The sequence below is a fragment of the Heptranchias perlo genome, chromosome 18 (assembly GCF_035084215.1).
Source record: "Heptranchias perlo isolate sHepPer1 chromosome 18, sHepPer1.hap1, whole genome shotgun sequence".
In the NCBI taxonomy this organism is placed as follows: Eukaryota; Metazoa; Chordata; class Chondrichthyes; order Hexanchiformes; family Hexanchidae; genus Heptranchias; species Heptranchias perlo.
Window position 1 is genome coordinate 26,815,755 of NC_090342.1, and position 21,292 is coordinate 26,837,046.

A 21,292-nucleotide genomic window follows, 5' to 3' on the forward strand; every position below is an offset into this window, starting at 1 on the left:
GGAAGTTTATTTCAGTGCGCTGTTTGCCAACTAATAAATGATATTACACAAAGGAAAGGACATTCCAAATGCTTCACAGCCAATGAATTATTTTTGTTATTTATACAAATGACTCTCAAGCAGTAGAGCCACAGTGAGCTACAAAGGCTTCCTTCATGAGTAAATTACTTGATTCAACTATTTTCTATACATTATTCAATATAAGGCATATATGTGGCTCAGAATGTTCAGTAGAGGTTATAGTTATGGTGCATGTGATGTTATTGATGGGTAGGTATCTCTGGAAAGAAGTGTGTGTGAGCATGGTGCAAAGGTTTGTTTAGCTTACGGGTGAATATCAGGTGGCCCGGAGGCCACCCACCGGTACTGAGAAGCCTGCTGGCAGTAAGATAAGTTAAGGAGGGGGCGTGTTGCGGGGTCTCATGGCTGAGGAGAGAGGCGGGGGGCAAGCTCGGGCAGCAAAGGCCTGGACTGGACTTGTGGGGTCCGGAGGAGGACTCCTAGTCCTCCTGGCCCCAGTAAGGAAAGTTTTTATTTTAAACTTACCTTAAAGGCCTCGATGACTTGCTTTACCTGGTGTGGCAGCTGAGGTAGGAGGGGTTACAATGCCATAGGGGTCACATAAGTTAGTGGATCACCCATGACATTGCTCACAGTAAGTCAGATAATATTCTGTTTTAAAAGGGCAGGAGCATTATACCATGTAATACAATGTATTATTCTGTTGTTAAGGGGCCTATCTCTTTACAGACACAAGATCTAATTGCTGTAAGATCCTGAAGTGAATTAGAGGTTAATTGCTTTTAGAAAAGTTCTGGCTTTTGAGGTCAGTGCAGTACTTTCTGTTTGCTGGGGGCATTTGTGTTCCGATTGAAAATAACTGGCTTTCTTTTTCTTTTATGGATATATTTTTGAGGTGTAGCTCCTGAGGCCAATTTCTGTTATTGGAAAAGTTCTCTGTAGATTGGAAATGATTGACATTCTTTTTTTAAAAATATTTTTAAGTGTAATACAGAAATTTGAATGTATGACAGTGTGACATCTGAAGTGTGATGGATGCATTTCAAAACTTTTATATAAATAAATATCTATGATGTATTATAATAAGGAATACAGTGAATAATCTACTGCAAAGAAACAAGTCTTAGAATGTGTTTGCCAAAGGCAATTTGCTTAAAATTGTATGCTATTAATATCCAATAACTGTCCATTGTACTACTCTTAAAAGTTAGCCAAGATTGATTTAGTTATTAAAACTGAAGCCAAATTCACAGTCAGGCGTTCTTAATTAGAATTGTAACTGTTCTTTTCATTAGATATTCATGCCATCAGTTTGTTTTCAACAATATTTTATAGTCATTGTTTTAGTAAATCTTCAAATCCCTTCTACCCCACCTACATTATTTTGTCAATTGATTTTTAGATTAGCATACAAGCCATAAACTCTTCCCCAATAACTCACATGACTCAACTGAGACTGGTATTTGTAAATTTGTTCTTCTTTTCCTCTTTAAGAGAATTCTAATATTTATCAATCTTGTGGGGTTTTAAAAGAAACTAAGAATATTGCAGTATCATCAACTTCATTTTAGTAAATTTGTAATATTGTCACTCTTATCTCCAAAGTAATCCAGTGTTACAATTTCACTTTCTAACCAGCCAGCCAAAATATGCATTGAGAGCAAATAGAAAGTGTGCTGCTGCCCAAAATACCCTATCACATGATGATATATCCTTCAGGGAGATGCACCTTTCTGTGAATTATGTGATCCCACAAACTGCACTGCAGAATGCCTAACAACCGTTTCATCTTGCTAATGCTGAAATAGTCACTCCTGGGTATCAATCACTAACCAATGTTTTAGTGACTGATACCTGAGAGTGAGCACACAGAACAATCGTGGGGTTCAGTTGACATTTACCAGCTTCATGCTGATGATGCCATTTTGTTATAGCATTATAATCCGCTTCATTTATCGATTATTCTGTATGTATTGTCTTTCAACAGTATTATTGTTTTTTTGTAGGACTTCCCGCTTATGCGAGTCTGGTTCTTCAGTGACAAATGGGACCTTAGGAGATCATCGGCATCTGCACTCTGCAGAATCACCCAGAGTTCAGTCAGAGCCTTTTCAATCATATTACATGTGTAAATCACTGCGTTATTGTGTGAGCCACTGTCTTTATGCAGTAATGACTAGACTGGAAGAACTTAACAGAGAAGCAAATATGCATACCTCAATTCGATATCTAGGCTACCTGGCAAATATAAACTTGCTGGTGGCAATTTGTATGGGCCTATACGTCCGATGGGAGAAAACAGAAAATATATTACTGCTTGTCATATTCATCCTGGGACTTTTTGTGCTTGGTATTGCTAGCATATTGTACTATTATTTCTCCATGGAAACAGCAAGTTTGAGCCTGTCACATCTTTGGTTTGGATTTTTGCTTGGACTTCTCTGTTTTATAGATAATTCTAAATTTAAAACTGATGTGAAAGAAGAAGCCACCAAATACTTATTATTGACAAGCATTTTGATTAGAACTTTGTGGTCAGTGGTAGAGCGAATTTGTGGATGTGTCCGACACCGACCTGCCCTGTTAACATCTGCAGAATTTCTGGAGCTGGTTGGATTTGCCATAGCCAGCACTGCCATGTTGATGCCCAACTGCTTGAGTGTGGTCTTGCTTGTTTTCGCTTTGTCAATGTTGATTGTTGATCTACGGATGAAGTCTTTCCTGGCGGTTCCAAACTTGATAGCCTTTGCAGTGATTACATCCCTGTTATTTTTTCCATCTTTGAAAATTAGCACTAATCCCTTTGCCTTGGCTTGTTATTTCAGCCGTCTGATTTGTAACCCACTACTGGATCTTTACTTCAGTGGCCTATCCGTTACTGAACGGTGGAAGCCTTACCTGTATGGCCGTAAACTATGTAGACGAATCTCCATACTTCCTGTATCATTCATTGAGCTAATATTCTTCGTTCTTGCTGCACTAAAACTAAATAACTTAGAACATTGGTATTTTCTGATACCGGGATTTTCTATTTTTGGGATCTTCTGGTTGATCTGTCATATAATTTTTCTCATAACTTTCTGGGGTTTTCATACTAAGCTCAATGACTGCCAAAAAATCTACTATACTCATAGGATAGACAATAAGAGTCTGGACTGTGTTATGGCATCCAAAGGAATGCGTCATTTTTGCTTGATTTCCGAACGATTGGTCTTTTTCAGCCTATTATCCACAGCAGTTCTGGGTGCAGTCTGTTGGCAGGTATGTGATATAATGATTTTTTTTAATTGCCGTTAGTGTGTCCATAAACACTGATTTACCATCTAAATTTACAGCAGATACTGGGTATCTTTCATGCATCTGTAAAGGCAGATACCAGCCCAGTAATTTACAAATAGTTTTTTTACTGTTATGGTTAAAATTAAGGTTCTGGTACAGTTATGTTTTTAAAAAAAAGAGACAGAGCACAGTGTGCTTTAATTAGCTTGAGAGTCCCTATTCTACCAATAAGCATGCTTGAACATTCATTATCTCCATTGGTAGATCTTTTTTTTAAAACGTATTCTGAGAATACAAAGCCTCTCTTTTAGGTACTGGAGGTTTAAACATGTTAATAGACACGTAGCTAATGAAATCATTTTGTTTTGTTAATTTATCTATGAATTTTCAGCAATCTTTGTAAGTGACTGAAAATGAGGCATTTGTTCACTGGGATGGGGAAGTAAAGGTTTTGTTGACCTGCATCATTCTTGAAGCCAGTTAAAGTGACATTGGGAGAGACCTAGGAGTAGTTCACCTCTGCCCCTTTGTTCAAGATATAGTACCTGACATCAGGGAATCCAAAGAGTAAAATAAATAGGGAAACTATTAAAATAATCTATGAATGGTGATGAACAGGGCAACTACCAGAAAAAAAAATCAGCTGCCATTAAAACTACAAGGCTCAGGCTAATGCTGACATCCCTGTCCTCTGCATGCTACCTGGCCGCCTTCCCTGGTCCTCCACTTATCAACCTAGCTGCCGTCGCTTATCCTTCTAGTGGGTTTCCATGTTCTCTGCTCACATTTGCGGTGGCCATCCAATTTACAGATTTACAAATACTGTAGGATTTAGTGATCACTAGTGTGGGGAGGACAGTGGATTGGCTTGCACTCTGAGTTCGTAACCCACATACAGACTAAATCTGAATTGCCAGCTATCTCCTGATCTTGGGCCTGAAAAAAAGCACTCAAGAAAAAGGGATATAAATAACAATAAGATGAACAACATTGCTTGAACAAGAAAGATAGGCAATGAGGTTTTGCCACCTCCAAGCTTTGGCTGGTCGATATTAAAAATACACAAATGTGCCTTTTGTGAATCATTTTTATACAAAAGCAATTATAAATTTATTAATTAAATTTGATGGGGTGCACTTTAATATTCTAATATGTGTAATTTTTGGTAACTGGCCTTGGTCAATGCAATTAATTCAAAAATGCAGATTTTACCCTGACCAATTATTTAAGATTGTTATTCTGTTCAAATGAATAGTGAAATATGTTTCAACATTTTACAACTGAATTAAGTAGCACAAAAGGTGCTTTTATAAATTGTTTTTAAATTAAAAAGATTACTTTCCAAGATTTTAATTAAATGCTGTTAATTTGAAAAAGCCAACCTAAATTTATTCATCTGACTTAAGGTACTAAATTTAAGAATAAGCAAAGTACTTGAGATACGAGTATATTAATTGAATTATTTCCTTTTTTAATCAGGCTTGCATCTTAAATAGTCAGTGGCTATACATAACAAGCTATAAAATATGAAAGTACTATTTATGAACATGCTAATTGCAATCACTTAGAGTTTCAAATGACACATTTAAATGAAAGCAAAACAGTTCATGCAAATTGCTTTAAAAGTATGATAATGCTTCGGCAACATTGCAGCGCTCTTAATAAATTTTCTGTTTCATATTTTTGATTATTTATTTACACCATAAAAGAAGAAACTATGCCATAGATGAATAGATTGCAAATCATAGAAGTTACAACATGGAAACAGGCCCTTCGGCTCAACATGTCCATGTCGCCCAGTTTATACCACTAAGCTAGTACCAATTGCCTGCACTTGGCCCATATCCCTCGATACCCATCTTACCCATGTAACTGTCCAAATGCTTTTTAAAAGACAAAATTGTACCCGCCTCTACTACTGCCTCTGGCAGCTCGTTCCAGACACTCACCACCCTTTGAGTGAAAAAATTGCCCCTCTGGACCCTTTTGTATCTCTCCCCTCTCACCTTAAATCTATGTCCCCTCGTTATAGACTCCCCTACCTTTGGGAAAAGATTTTGACTATCTACCTTATCTATGCCCCTCATTATTTTATAGACTTCTATAAGATCACCCCTGAACCTCCTACTCTCCAGGGAAAAAAGTCCCAGTCTGTCTAACCTCTCCCTATAAGTCAAACCATCAAGTCCCGGTAGCATCCTAGTAAATCTTTTCTGCACTCTTTCTAGTTTAATAATATCCTTTCTATAATATGGTGACCAGAACTGTACACAGTATTCCAAGTGTGGCCTTACTAATGTCCTGTACTACTTCAACAAGACATCCCAACTCCTGTATTCAATGTTCTGACCAATGAAACCAAGCATGCTGAATGCCTTCTTCACCACCCTATCCACCTGTGACTCCACTTTCAAGGAGCTATGAACCTGTACTCCTAGATCTCTTTGTTCTATAACTCTCCCCAACGCCCTACCATTAACGGAGTAGGTCCTGGCCCGATTCGATCTACCAAAATGCATCACCTCACATTTATCTAAATTAAACTCCATCTGCCATTCATCGGCCCACTGGCCCAATTTATCAAGGTCCCGTTGCAATCCTAGATAACCTTCTTCACTGTCCACAATGCCACCAATCTTGGTGTCATCTGCAAACTTACTAACCATGCCTCCTAAATTCTCATCCAAATCATTAATATAAATAACAAATAACAGCGGACCCAGCACCGATCCCTGAGGCACACCACTGGACACAGGCCTTCAGTTTGAAAAACAACCCTCTACAACCACCCTCTGTCTTCTGTTGTCAAGCCAATTTTGTATCCAATTGGCTACCTCACCTTGGATCCCGTGAGATTTAACCTTATGTAACAACCTACCATGCGGTACCTTGTCAAAGGCTTTGCTGAAGTCCATGTAGACCACGTCTACTGCACAGCCCTCATCTATCTTCTTGGTTACCCCTTCAAAAAACTCAATCAAATTCGTGAGACATGATTTTCCTCTCACAAAACCATGCTGACTGTTCCTAATCAGTCCCTGCCTCTCCAAATGCCTGTAGATCCTGTCCCTCAGAATACCCTCTAACAACTTACCCACTACAGATGTCAGGCTCACCGGTCTGTAGTTCCCAGGCTTTTCCCTGCCGCCCTTCTTAAACAAAGGCACAACATTTGCTACCCTCCAATCTTCAGGCACCTCACCGGTAGCTGTCGATGATTCAAATATCTCTGCTAGGGGACCCGCAATTTCCTCCCTAACCTCCCATAACGTCCTGGGATACATTTCATCAGGTCCCGGAGATTTATCTACCTTGATGCGCGTTAAGACTTCCAGCACCTCCCTCTCTGTAATATGTACACTCCTCAAGACATCACTATTTATTTCCCCAAGTTCCCTAACATCCATGCCTTTCTCAACCGTAAATACCGATGTGAAATATTCATTCAGGATCTCACCCATCTCTTGTGGTTCCGCACATAGATGACCTTGTTGATCCTTAAGAGGCCCTAATTTCTCCCTAGTTACTCTTTTGCCCTTTATGTATTTGTAGAAGCTCTTTGGATTCTCCTTTGCCTTATCTGCCAAAGCAATCTCACGTCCCCTTTTTGCCCTCCTGATTTCTCTCTTAACTCTACTCCGGCAATCTCTATACTCTTCAAGGGATCCACTTGATCCCAGCTGCATATGCATCCTCCTTCTTTTTGACTTTATAAGGAATGTGCTTACCCTGAACCCTAGTTAACACACTTTTGAAAGCCTCCCACTTACCAGACGTCCCTTTGCCTGCCAACAGACTCTCCCAATCAACTTCTGAAAGTTCCTGTCTAATACCATCAAAATTGGCCTTTCCCCAATTTAGAATTTTAACTTTTGGGCCAGACCTATCATTCTCCATAGCTATCTTAAAACTAATGGAATTGTGATCACTGGTCCCAAAGTGATCCCTCACTAACACTTCTGTCACCTGCCCGCCCTTATTTCCCAAGAGGAGGTCAAGTTTTGCCCCCTCACTAGTCGGGCCATCCACATACTGAATGAGAAATTCCTCCTGAATACACTCAACAAATTTCTCTCCATCCAAGCCCCTAATGCTATGGCTGTCCCAGTCAATGTTGGGAAAGTTAAAGTCCCCTACTATTACCACCCTATTTTTCTTGCAGCTGTCTGTAATCTCCTTACATATTTGCTCCTCAATTTCCCGTTGACTATTTGGGGGTCTGTAGTACAATCCTATCAAAGTGATCTCTCCCTTCTTATTTTTCAGTTCTACCCATATAGACTCAGTGGGCGAACCCTCGGATATATCCCCTCTCACTACTGCCGTGATGTTCTCCCTAATCAAGAACGCAACTCCCCCTCCTCTCTTAGCTCCTGCTCTATCTTTCCTATAGCATCTGTACCCTGGAACATTGAGCTGCCAGTCCTGCCCCTCCCTTAGCCATGTTTCAGTAATAGCTATAACATCCCAGTCCCATGTACCCATCCATGCCCTGAGTTCATCTGCCTTGCCCATCAGACTTCTTGCATTGAAATAAATGCAGTTTAATCTAGACTTCCCTTGGTCTTTGCCCTGCTTTCTCAGACCATCTGTCCGGTCATGTTCTGTACACTCTCCCTTACTGCCTTTTGTTTCTGTCACCACTTTACTTCCCACTGACTTCCTGCATCGGTTCCCATCCTCCTGCCACATTAGTTTAAACCCTCCCCAACAGCACTAGCAAACACTCCCCCTAGGACATTGGTTCCAGTCCTGCCCAGATGCAGACCGTCCAATTTGTACTGGTCCCACCTCCCCCAGAACCGGTTCCAATGACCCAGGAATTTGAATCCCTCCCTCTTGCACCATCTCTCAAGCCACGTATTCATCCTAGCTATCCTGTCATTCCTACTCTGACTAGCCCGTGGCACTGGTAGCAATCCTGAGATTACTACCTTTTGAGGTCCTACTCTTTAGTTTAACTCCTAACTCCCTAAATTCAGCTTGTAGAACCTCATCTTGTTTTTTACCTATATCGTTGGTGCCTATATGCACCACGACAACTGGCTGTTCACCCTCCCCCTCCAGAATGTCCTGCAGCTGCTCCGAGACATCCCTGACCCTTGCACCAGGGAGGCATCATACCATCCTGGAGTCTCGGTTGCATCCGCAGAAACGCCTGTCTATTCCCCTTACAATCGAGTCCCCTATCACTATAGCTTTGCCACTCTTTTTCCTGCCCTCCTGTGCAGCAGAGCCAGCCACGGTGCCATGAACCTGGCCACTGCCACCTTCCCCTGGTGAGCCATCTCCCCCAACAGTATCCAAAACGGTATACCTGTTTTGGAGAGAGATGACCGCAGGGGACCCCTGCACTGCCTTCCTACTCTTCCTCTGTCTGTTGGTCACCCATTCACTATCTCCCTCAGTAATTTTTATCTGTGGTGTGACCAACTCACTGAACGTGCTATCCACGACTTTCTCAGCATCGCGGATGCTCCAAAGTGAGTCCATCCGCAGCTCCAGAGCCGTCAAGCGGTCAAACAGTAGCTGCAGCTGGACACACTTCCCACAGGTGAAGGAATCAGGGACACAGGAAGGATCCCTGAATTCCCACATCCCACAAGAGGAACATGACACGGCTCTGGGATCTCCTGCCATGACTTAACCCTTAAGTTAGCTTAACAACAACTACAATGTCAAGAGAAAAAAAAGGAAAGAAAAACTACTTCCCACTCCCTTTAAGGAGTTTACTCCTTTAAATTATTCTTAATTTAGAGAATGTTAACTACACTAGGGACCTTGATTCACTAAAAAAAACGCTACTTGCTATAAGACCTGCAGACCTTACCTTTCTTTTTACTTTAGTTACTGTAGATAAGTAGAAATACTCACCTGAACCTACTCACCAATCAGGTGCCTCCCCTGTGTCGCGTCCCTTTCTGATTCCTGACGTCACTTCGAACTCCGCCGCAGCTCCCTCCAAAATCCTGCCTTTTTATGCGATGCTCCCTCTGCTCCGATCCGCTCCTCTCAGCTGTTCTCAGCGCTCTGAAATCCCGCCTTTTTATGGGACGCTCCCTCTGCTCCGATCCGCTCCTCTCAGCTGTTCTCAGCGCTCTGAAATCCCGCCTTTTTATGGGACGCTCCCTCTGCTCCTCTCAGCTGTTCTCAGCTGTTCTAATATTGTAATTGTTCTAAAATGTTGTAATATTAATGTTAAAAACTAAAACAAGCATCACTGATAAACACAAAATTGTTCCTTCTGCTTTCATTTGTAGAAAAGCCTTTTTAAAAAAAAATCAAGTATTGTGCTTAATTAATAAGAATGTTGTGGCTTTTATATAATTATTGTCCACTAGTTACGCCATGGCAACTTCATCGCTACAGCAGCCCAGCTGTGTGAGCATGGATACAAACGGCCAGTTGCCACCCTGCAATACTAGATGAATACTCACCTGGGGTACCAGAGTCAGATACTCTTTATTAGTGGTGGGTCTGGGAATGTGGTGTGTAGAGCTAGTCTGGAGGGTGTTGGGCATATTTTAAGGTTGTTAATGACAATTGGATTTCTGCTGCAATGGCTATAGAACAAGCTTTGATTTAGAGTGAAATGTTGCTTATTTGTGTATGATATCTAGTGATTTATGACATTGATGTGTAACTTCCTTTTAGCCTTGTATATTGTAAATATCCTGATGTCTAAAGTTTCCTACTGAAATGTTTTGTCTTTCTGTTTCCTACAGCCAACAAATGGGACCTTTATGAGTGTGTTCCTCACTGTTTTACCATTGGAATCCTTAGCTCATGGTCTTTTCCATGAATTGGGCAACTGTTTAGGAGGAACTTGTGTAGGATATGCGATTGTAATTCCTACAAATTACTGCAGGTATTGTTCTGTAATACAAATTATACTGTTAATAGCTACAAGAATAGCAACAGTATACATGTTAACTTGATCAATGCATTTGCTGCTTGTGATTTTTGTAACCATCATAACGTTTGCCCTTTTGCACTTTTTTACTACCTCTCCAATCTGTTGACTGTGTTACTCTGTTTTATTATGTTATATTTAACCATCACTATCTTTTTCTTAACATTGATCAAAAATGGAATACTAAATACTGTGTTACTAAAGTTTAGACATTTTACAAAACTAGCAAACACACCTACTGCTTTAGAAAACAGACTTGCTATATAAGATAACACTTGGGTAAGAGTTTGTTGCAAGGGGCCTTTTGTTGGAGGACATTTGGAGACTCATAATACAATCAAGGAGAGTCAACATGGTTTTATGAAGGGGAAATCGTGTCTGACAAATTTATTAGAGTTCTTTGAGGAAGTAACGGGCAGGGTGGATAAAGAGGAACCAATGAATGCAGTATATTTGGATTTCCAAAAGGCATTCGATAAGGTGCCACATAAAAGATTACTGCACAAGATAAGAGCTCATGGTGTTGGGGGTAATATACTGGCATGGAAAGAGGATTGGCTAACTAACAGAAAACAAAGAATCGGGATAAAAGGGTCATTTTCAAAATGGCTATCTGTAACTAGTCGAGTGCCGCAGGGATCAGTGCTGGGGCCTCAACTATTTACAATATATATCAATGACTTGGATGAAGGAACAGAGTGTCTTGTGGCAAAATTTGCTGATGATACAAAGATAGGTGGAAAAGCAAGTTGCGATGAGGACACAAAGGGCCCGATGTTAGGAGGGCGGTGGGTTCGCGGCGGGGGGTCGACAGGGCACGTTGTGTAACGCGCCCAGTGAAATCGGTGGGTATGGCACGCAATCGCAAGCTAATTGCAGCCACTTACCTTTGCTTCCGGGTTTCACGCTGGAAAGCTGCGCAGCATAAGCTGTCAGCTGGAGGAGCCCTATTTAAAGGGGCAGTCCTCCACTGACTGATGCTGCAGAAAATAGGCACAATTACAGCATGGAGCAGCCCAGGGGGAAGGCTGCTCCCAGATTTAATGATGCCTCACTCCAGGTCTTATTGGATGGGGTGAGGAGGAGGGGGAGGACAGAGATCTTCCCCTGGCGGGCGGGAGGAAGTGGCCTGCCTCTGCCACCAAGAAGGCCTGGCTCGAGGTGGCAGAGGAGGTCACCAGCACCACCAACATATCGCCCACCTGCATACAGTGCAGGAGGCGCTTCAATGACCTAAGTAGGTCAGCCGAAGTGAGTACACTTGCTCATTCCCCTACACTCCGTCTGCCACATCACCGCCCCCACCCCACATCTCCTTCTGTACTGCCAACACTACTCTATCACATCGTTCCTCACACCCACTCAAAGCTCATCCTCATCTTACCTGCACTTACTCACCTCGCCAGTACTCATCCCACCACTACCACTCAACCCAACCGTCATACAATCTCATGGCTCTATCTCAAACTCACCCTCTCGTGCATCTCTTTCACGGTCAGCCTCACTCAACCTGCCACTACCTGTGCTGCTGCCACAGGGCATGCATCACATATGTGCAGTAGGAAGCGTAAGGCAAACGTGCCCTGAGCATGAAGGGGATGCACAAGGGTGTTTGAGGGTTTGTCATGGTTTTTACTTATATTTAATTTCTGATCAACTCACATTACATATTATATGGGCACCACTACTGCCACGTCTTTGCGAATCTTGTCTGGTTTGTGCAATAATGCCCTTTCCTGAGGATCACTATGAAGTCCCACAACTGATGCCACCCATTGTGTCACTGCAGAGTGGGTGTAGGTGTATTTGCAGGGCTCTTTCATGCAGGCGACTGAGAGACGTCGGCGATGTCCCCGGTGGCACCCTGGAAGGATGTGGAGGAGAAGTTGTTGAGGGCAGTGGTGACTTTGACAGCGACAGGTAAGAAGATGGTGCTCGGGCCAGCCGGGAGCAGCTAGGCATGAAGGAGGCTGCAGATGTCCACGACTACATGTCGGTTGACTCTGAGCCTCCATGTGCACTGCTACTCAGAGAGGTCCAGGAAGCTGAGCCTCGGTCTGTAGACCCTGTGGTGAGGGTAGTCCCTTCTGCGACGCATCTCACTCTGCCGTTGCCCTCCCTCCTGCTGTGCAGGTGGATGTGTCACAGCACTGTGTTGTGGGGCTTCATGTGTCAAGAGGTGGACGACGTGGTCGGCGAGGCTGGTGATGCTGTTCATCCTCCAAAGAGATCATGACTGCAGCTACGGTGGCCCCCATCCGGAAGATGTACATTTGAGGGGGCCCGCAAGGTGGGTAAATGTGTCTGGACACCGGGGTTAGTGTGCAAGTTGGTGAATTTTATTGTTAGGAGCAGGGTGGTGGAGGCCAAGCTTTGTCCAAAGTGACAGAGTGGCCTCCTGCAATGAGTGAGGGTCTCTTTTTCCCTCCCCCCCCCCCCCCCCCTCCCCCACCCACAACCTGTCAAATGGACCTTTGCAGCTGCCACAGTGTAAACGACCTGAAGTACCTGGATAATTACTTCAAGTGGCACCCCGCCGGCTTTAAGTGCCGGCTGGAGTTCCACATGCGGGGGCTGTGCGCGCATGTCAGCACGTCACTGGGGAACCCAGAAGTGGGCGGGTTGGAGCTGGGCTCCAGACCTGCCCCAGGAATCCCCGATTTTCGCAGCCACCCCCCCGCCACAAACGCACCCGCTCGGGCGGGTGAAAATCGAGCCCAAAGTGTCTGCAAAGGGATAATGACAGGTTAAGCGAATGGGCAAAAATTTGGCAGATAGAATATAATGTGGGAAAATGTGAAGTTATCCACTTTGGGAGGAAAAATAAAAAAGCAAAATATTATTTGAATGGAGAAATACTACAAAATGCTGCGGTACAGAGGGATCTGGGTGTCCTTGTACATGAAACACAAAAAGTCAACATACAGGTGCAGCTGGTAATCCGGAAGGCAAACGGAATATTGGCCTTTATTTCTAGGGGGATGGAGTATAAAAGCAGGGAAGTCATGCTACAACTGTACAGAGTGCTGGTGAGACCCACACCTGGAGTATGGCGTACAGTTTTGGTGCCCTTATTTAAGGAATGACATACTTGCATTGGAGGCAGTTCAGAGAAGGTTCACTAGGTTGATTCCGGGTATGGAAGGGTTGTCTTATGAGGAAAGATTGAACAGGTTGGGTCAATACTCATTGGAGTTTAGAAGAATGAGAGGAGATCTTATTGAAACATACAAGATTCTGAGGGGACTCGCTAGGGTAGATGCTGAGAGGATGTTACCCCTCATGGGGGAATCTAAAACTAGGGGGCATAGTCTCAGAATAAGGGGTCGCCCGTTTAAGACGGAAATGAGGAGGAATTTCTTCTCCCAGAGGGTCGTGAATCTTTGGAATTCTTTACCCCAAAAAGCTGTGGAGGCTGAGTTAGACAAATTTTTGATCTGAAAGGGAGTCAAAGGATATGGGGAAAAGGTGGGAAAGTGGAGTTGAGATAAAAATCAGATCAGCTATAATATCATTGAATGGCGGAGCAGGCTCGAGGGGCCGAATGGCCTACTCCTGCTCCTATCTCTTATGGTCTTATGGTCAAGACATTAAAGAGTTCATATGGTATCCTAAAAACTGACCGTAAAGCTCAAGCAACTTAACATCACTTGAACCTAGAGGTTTGTTCCCACCTTTGAAACACATTCCTATATATGGGTTGGAGGTTGTAGCACTAGCAGTTGTGTCAGAGTTATAATTCAGATTCACATTTGTGGTTCTCCACACAGTGAATTTACAATCTCAGCCATATTATGGGGAACAAAACCAGAAAATACACCGTAAGTCAGTCAGCATCTAAAGAGAAAAGACAGGTTAACATTTCAGGTGTATACCCTTCTTTAGGTGGTGCCTCGTTGAACTTTCCTACAGAATTGAAAAAAAATCAGAGTCCTTGGGCTCGATTTTCGCACCCGCGATTGGGTGCGTTCGTGGCGGGAGGGCTTCGAAAATCGGGGATTCCCGGGGCAGGTCTGGAGCTCGGCTCCAACCCACCCACTTCCGGGTTTCCCCACTGACGCGCTGACATACGCGCGCAGCCCCCGCATGTGGGACTCCCGCCGGCAACTAAAGTCGGCAGGGTGCCACTTAAATTACTTGAACAGGTACTTCAGGTTGTTTACAGACCTGATTGACCTGTTATTTTAGCATGGATCGGATTTTGCAACTGACTGAGACTGTTTCCCGTACTGGGGGAAACACTCCCAGTTCAAATGGACGTGTTGCAGCCATCAGCCTGTGGCAGCTGCAACGGTCCATTTGACAGGTTGGGGGGGAGACCCTCACTCGTTGCAGGAGGCCACTCTGTCACTTTGGACAAAGTTTAGCCTCCACCACCCTGCTCCTAACAACAAAATTCACCAACTTGCACACTAACCCCGGTGTCCAGACACATTTACCTACCTTGCGGACCCCCTCAGATGTACATCTTCCGGATGGGGGCTGCCGTTGCTGCAGTCATGACTTCCTCGGAGGGCGAACAGCGTCGCCAGCCACGCCGTCCACCTCTGACGTGGAGCTTCACAACACAGTGCTGTGACACATCCACCTGCACAGCAGGAGGGAGGGCAACGGCAGAGAGAGATGCGTCGCAGAGGGCACTACCCTCGCCACAGGGTCCACAGACTGAGGCTCAGCGTCCTGGACCTCTCTGAGCAGCAGTGCACATGGAGGCTCAGAGTCACTTGACATGTAGTCGTGGACATCTGCAGCCTCCTTCATGCCGAGCTGCTCCCGGCTGGCCTGCGCAACATCTTCTTACCTATCGCTGTCAAAGTCACCACTGCCCTCAACAACTTCTCCTCCGCATCCTTTCAGGGTGCCACCGGGGACATCTCCGATGTCTCTCAGCCGTCTGCACAAAAGAGCCCTGCAAATACACCTACACCCACTCTGCAGTGACACAATGGGTGGCATCAGTTATGGGTCTTCATAGTGATCCTCAGGAAAGGGCATTATTGCACAAACCAGACAAGATTCGCAAAGACGTGGCAGTAGTGGTGCCAATATAATATGTAATGTGAGTTGATCAGAAATTAAATATAAGTAAAAACCATGACAAACCCTCAAACACCCTTGTGCATCCCCTTCATGTTCACGACACTTTTGCCTTACGCTTCCTACTGCACATATGTGATGCATGCCCTGTGGCTGCAGCACAGGTAGTGGCAGGTTGAGTGAGGCTGACTGTGAAAGAGATGCATGAGAAGGTGAGTATGAGATGGAGCCATGAGATTGTATGAGGATTGGGTTGAGTGGTAGTGGTGGGATGAGTACTGGCGAGGTGGGTAAGTGCAGGTAAGATGAGAATGAGGTTTGAGTGGGTGTGAGGAGTGATGTGACAGAGTAGTGTTGGCTGTGCAGAAGGAGATGTGGGGTGGGGGCAGTGATGTGGCAGACGGAGTGTAGGGGAATGAGTAAGTGTACTCACTTTGGCTGACCTACTTAGGTCATTGCAGCGCCTCCTGCACTGTATGCAGGTGGGCGATATGTTGGTGGTGCTGGTGACCTCCTCTGCCACCTCAAGCCAGGCCTTCCTGGTGGCAGAGGCAGGCCGCTTCCTCCCGCCCGCCGGGGGGAAGATCTCTGTCCTCCCCCTCCTCCTCACCCCATCCAATAAGAGCTAGAGTGAGGCATCATTAAACCTGGGAGCAGCCTTCCCCCTGGGCTGCTCCATGCTGTAATTTTTGCTATTTCTTGCAGCATCAGTCAGTGGAGGACTGCCCCTTTAAATAGAGCTCCTCCAGCTGACCGACCTTACTGCCCATGTGCAGTCCGCCCGCCGCGCAGCTTAGCAGCGGGGAACCCGGAAGAACAGGTAAGTGGATCCAATTAGCGCGCGATTGCGTGTGGAGCAGACTGATTTCACCGGGCGCGTTACCCACGCGACCAATCGACCCGCCACCATGGTAATATCGGGCCCCATATGCCAACTATCATGTACCTGCTTATAGCGCTGCATTGCTAGGGCCCCAGGAGCAAGTTGGTTGTTTGTATTTTGTGCTGTGATATACTGCATGACTTAACCAGACCAAAAGAGCATAAAAAGGCAAAGAGCACAAAAAAATAGGCAACTTACCAAAAAAACATGCTCTCCTGTATGTATGCTAGATCTAATGATTTGTAAAATAGAAGTAGTTACCCTATTTTGAAAATCAATAGGTGAGGTGAAAGCTCCTGGGTTTCACATTCAGGTGACAGTGTTTTTATTTATTGTTGAAGAAAATAATTTACAACAATCAGTTTTATTATTAATGTACTCCAGGTCTGCATACATATTAGACGGGTGTTCATTTTTGAAACTCATTATAGAGGCATTATCACAGTCTCACAGTACCACTGGTACTGTTTGACTGAAATACTCAAAATTGGTAACTACTGTGAGCAGAAACCTTCTTTCATGTAACTAAATTAACATATGTCACTAGTGTGGTGCTCCATTTATTCAATGGTTCTGCAGACTTTTCTGAATTGGAGTATGGTCTTTATCTTTTTTTTTCAATTGAATTGTTCATGTTTTTCTTATTTTCTATATTACTTTACATCTCTATCCAATACTCATTATTAGGAGAGCAAAATCACCCAAACAATTCAAAAAGTGCCTGCAGTAAATCTTTTGTCAACCTGCTAGCTGATGGGATTGAGCATTGAATGGAAGAACACCTCTGCTTATTTTTTTCCCTCTGTTCACTGGATGATCTTAATGAGAATTTGATGCTTCCCAAAGATGAGGCGATTGAGTGCAAACCTTAAGCAAAATTAATATTTGAAATGGAGTCTCAAGTCGTATTGAAGTTCCTGGACTAGCCGTTTAGTGCAGCTTTTTTTTGTTTCCCAATACCTGCTCTTTTCCAAACATATGTGACTCACACTGGGGTAAGGTTTCATGGGCGCTAGTGGTCTTCAGGCACCTTAGCAAAGCCAGGTGGCTATTTGTCTTGGGAAGAAAGGAATATCACCGCCAAGCACAATTCTGCCCTTGCATAAAATCCACATACACACACTTTCCAACAGAGTTCACTGCAGCATAATTGAGAATAACAACATTGGCTGATTTATTTTTATCCCTCTTTAATCAAGGGGCACTGAAGACAATTGTAGCACCCGAACTGCTGCCTATACTATCTGATTTAGTGGGTGAATTTCAAACCTGTCTCAACTTTGGATCAACATTCCCTAATTTCAAAATGACCTGCAAGCCTGTTGGCTCAGAGATGTCTTTTTGCAGTTATTGGAGTTATGGAACATGGCAAATCTGAAATGCTTACATTTGTTCTTAACCTCCCTGATTGAGAACTGTAGGAAAACACTCCTTGTATTTTGATAGTTTCAGGATTTGTACCAACAAAACACAATAAGGTATTTCTTTTTGAGAAGTATCAAAATTACAAATTTAGCAATGACCGTCCAAAACTCTTAATTTGGATTTGTGAAAATCATAATGATGTATTAAACTCATTGTAAACACATAAATAATGGTAGAAAATGTAAATATTAGGTTATTTGATAATTGATGGAGCTATAATTAGTAATATAAGATATGTTTATTCTGGTCAATTGTCCCTGATTTTCAAGTTTACAGGTTGAGGTCTACTGCACAGAATAGGGATTGAACTTCTGATCTTGTGGTCTGTATGGTTTAGTACTACACCAATTCATTTACCCATTAAGCCATAGATAGAACATTCATTACTGCTTCACTAAGTTTTACCCACCCATGCAAATAGAAAGTGATACATTGTTTGCTTTACTAATTCTCATGTGCATTTTCAGTACAATGCTGGAGTAAAGGCATAGATAAAAAAATGTGTTTGTTTATCGTAGAATCATAGGATGATACAGCACAGAAAGAGGCCTTTTGGCCCATCGTGCTTATGCTGGCTCTTTGAAAGAGCTATCCAATTAGTCCCACTCCCCTGCTCTTTCCCCATAGCCCTGCAAATGTTTCCACTTCTCAAGTATTTATGCAATTCCCTTTTGAAAGTTATTAATGAATCTGCTTCCACCACCCTTTTCAGGCAGTGCATTCCAGATCATCATAACTCGCTGCGTAAAAAATGTTTTCTTCATATCGCTTCTGGTTCTTTTGCCAGTCACCTTGAATCTGTGTCCTCTGTTTACCGACCCCTCTGCCACTGGAAACAATTTCTCCTTATTTACTCTATCAAAACCCTTCATGATTTTGAATACCTCTATCAAATCTCCCCATAAACTTCTCCTTCTCTAAGGAGAACAACCCCAGATCCACAAAACTGAAGTCCCTCATCCCTCGTACCATTCTAGTAAATCTCCTCTGCACCCTCCCTAAGGCCTTGACATCATACCTAAAGTGTGGTGCCCAGAATTGGACACAATATTCCAGCTGAGGCCTAACCAGTGTTTTATAAAGGTTTAGCATAACTTCTTTGCTTTTGTGCTCTATGGGCCCGATGTTAGCAGGGCTGCGGGTTCTCGGCGGGGGGCCGGTGAAATTAGTCAGCTCCCCGCGCGATTGTAGCAGACAATCCACTAATTGGATCCACTTACCTGCTCCTCCGGGTTCCCCACTGCTGATCTGCGCAGCGGGCGGACTGCGCATGCACAGTAAGACCTGTCAGCTGGAGGAGCTCTATTTAAAGGGGCAGTCCTCCACTGACTGATGCTGCAACAAACAGAAAAAATCACAGCATGGAGCAGCCCAGGGGGAAGGCTGCTCCCTGTTTAATGATGCCTCACTCCAGGTATCAATACATGGGGTGAGGAGGAGGGGGAGGACAGAGATCTTCCTCCCAGCGGGCGGGAGGAAGCGGCCTGCCTCTGCCACCAGGAAGGCCTGGCTCCAGGAGGCAGAGGAGGTCACCTGCACCACCAACATATCGCCCACCTGCATACAGTGCAGGAGGCACTCCAATGATCTCAGTAGGTCAGCCAAAGTGAGTACACTTACTCTGTCCCCTACACTCCGTCTGCCACATCACCGCCCCCAACCCACATCTCCTTCTGCACTGCCAACACTACTCTGTCACATCACCCCTCACACCCACTCAAACCTCATCCTCATCGTACCTGCACCTACTCACCTCGCCAGTACTCATCCCGCCACTACCACTCAACCCAATCCTCATACAATCTCATGGCTCTATCACGTACTCACCCTCTCAGGCATCTCTTTCACGGCCAGCCTCACTCAACCTGCCACTACCTGTGCTGCAGCCGCAGGGCACGCATCACATATGTGCAGTAGGCAGCGTAAGGCAAACGTGTCGTGAGCATGAAGGGGATGCACAAGGGTGTTTGAGGGTTTGTCATGGTTGTTACTTATATTGAATTTCTGACCAACTCACATCACATATTATATTGGCACCACTACTGCCATGTCTTTGCGAATCTTGTCTGGTTTGTGCAATAATGCCCTTTCCTGAGGATCACAATGAAGACTCACAACTGATGACACCCATTGTGTCACTGCAGAGTGGGTGTAGGTGTATTTGCAGGGCTCTTTTGTGCAGACGGCTGAGAGACGTCGGCAATGTCCCCGGTGGCACCCTGGAAGGATGCGGAGGAGAAGTTGTTGAGGGCAGTGGTGACTTTGACAGCGACAGGTAAGAAGATGGTGCTCGGGCCAGCCGGGAGCAGCTCGGCATGAAGGAGGCTGCAGATGTCCACGACTACATGTCGAGTGACTCTGAGCCTCCGTGTGCACTGCTGCTCAGAGAGGTCCAGGAAGCTGAGCCTCGGTCTGTGGACCCTGTGGCGAGGGTAGTGCCCTCTGCGATGCATCTCTCTCTGCGGTAGCCCTCCCTCCTGCTGTACAGGTGGATGTGTCACAGCACTCTGTTGTGGAGCTCCACATGTCAGAGGTGGATGGCGAGGCTGGTGATGCTGCTCGCCCTCCGAGGAGGTCATGACTGCAGCTACGACGGCCCCCATCCGGAAGATGTACATCTGAGGGGGTCCGCAAGGTAGGTACATGTGTCTGCACATCGGGGTAAGTGTGCAAGTCGGTGACTTTTCTTGTCAGGAGGAGGGTGGTGGAGGCCAAACTTTGTCCCAAGTGACAGAGTGGCCTCCTGAAATGAGTGAGGGTCTCCCCCCCCCCCCCCCCCTCCACCTGTCAAATGGACCTTTGCAGCTGCCACAGGCTGACAGCTGCAACAGGTCCATTTGAACTGGGAGTGTTTTCCCCCAGTTTGCTGTAAAATCCCACCCGTCCTCACATAATCCCTTAATCAGGTCAGTTAATGACCTGAAATACCTAAATAAATACTTTCAAGTGGCATCCTGCTGGCTTTAATTGCCTGCGGGATTCCCACCAGCGGGGGCTGCGCGCGCACGCCGGTGCGTCAGCGGGGAACCCGGAAGTGCGCGGGTTCGAGGCGGGCTCCGGTCCCGATCCGGGATTTCACGATTTTCGGGGCCCCCCGCCACGAACGCACCCGATAGCGGGTGCTAAAATGCTGCCCTATGCCTCTATTTATAAAACCAAGGATCCTGTATGCCTTTTTAACAGCCTTCTCAACTTGTCCTGCCACCTTCAAAGACTTGTGCACGTACACCCCCAGATCTCTCTGTTCCTGCACCCCCTTTAAAATTGTACAATTTAATTTATATTGCCTCTCCTCATTCTTCCTACCAAAACGCATCACTTCACACTTCTCTGCGTTAAATTTCATCTGCCATGTGTCTGCCTGTTTCACCGGTCTGTCTATGTCCTCCTGAAGTCTGTTACTATGCTCTTCACTGTTTACTACATTTCTGAATTTTGTGTCATCTGAAAACTTTGAAATTATGACCTGTATACCCAAGTCCAGGTTATTAATATATATCAAAAAGAACAGTGATCCCAACCCTGGGGGACACCACTGCACACTTCCCTCCAGTCTGAAAAACAACCGTTCACCATTAGTCTCTGGTTTCTGTCGCTTGTCTAATTTTGTATCCACGCAGCAACTGCCCCTTTAATCCCACGGGCTTCAATTTTGCTAACAATTCTATTATGTGGTACTTTAAAACGCCTTTTGAAGCTTTATTCAATGTTGTTTTTCTCATGGTTCTTTCTGC

General features: G+C 44.7%; 1 protein-coding gene across 2 annotated transcripts in view; it reads left to right on the forward strand.

The window, feature by feature from the left end:
- tmem168b (transmembrane protein 168b) overlaps window positions 1-21,292 on the forward strand; it is a 57,725-nt gene that overhangs the window by 18,371 nt on the left and 18,062 nt on the right. For both annotated transcript variants that reach the window (XM_067999562.1, XM_067999563.1), the window contains 2 exons: window positions 2,028-3,282; window positions 10,026-10,168. In XM_067999562.1, the coding sequence (XP_067855663.1) occupies window positions 2,028-3,282; window positions 10,026-10,168 (1,398 nt within the window). The remainder of the gene's footprint in view (window positions 1-2,027; window positions 3,283-10,025; window positions 10,169-21,292) is intronic.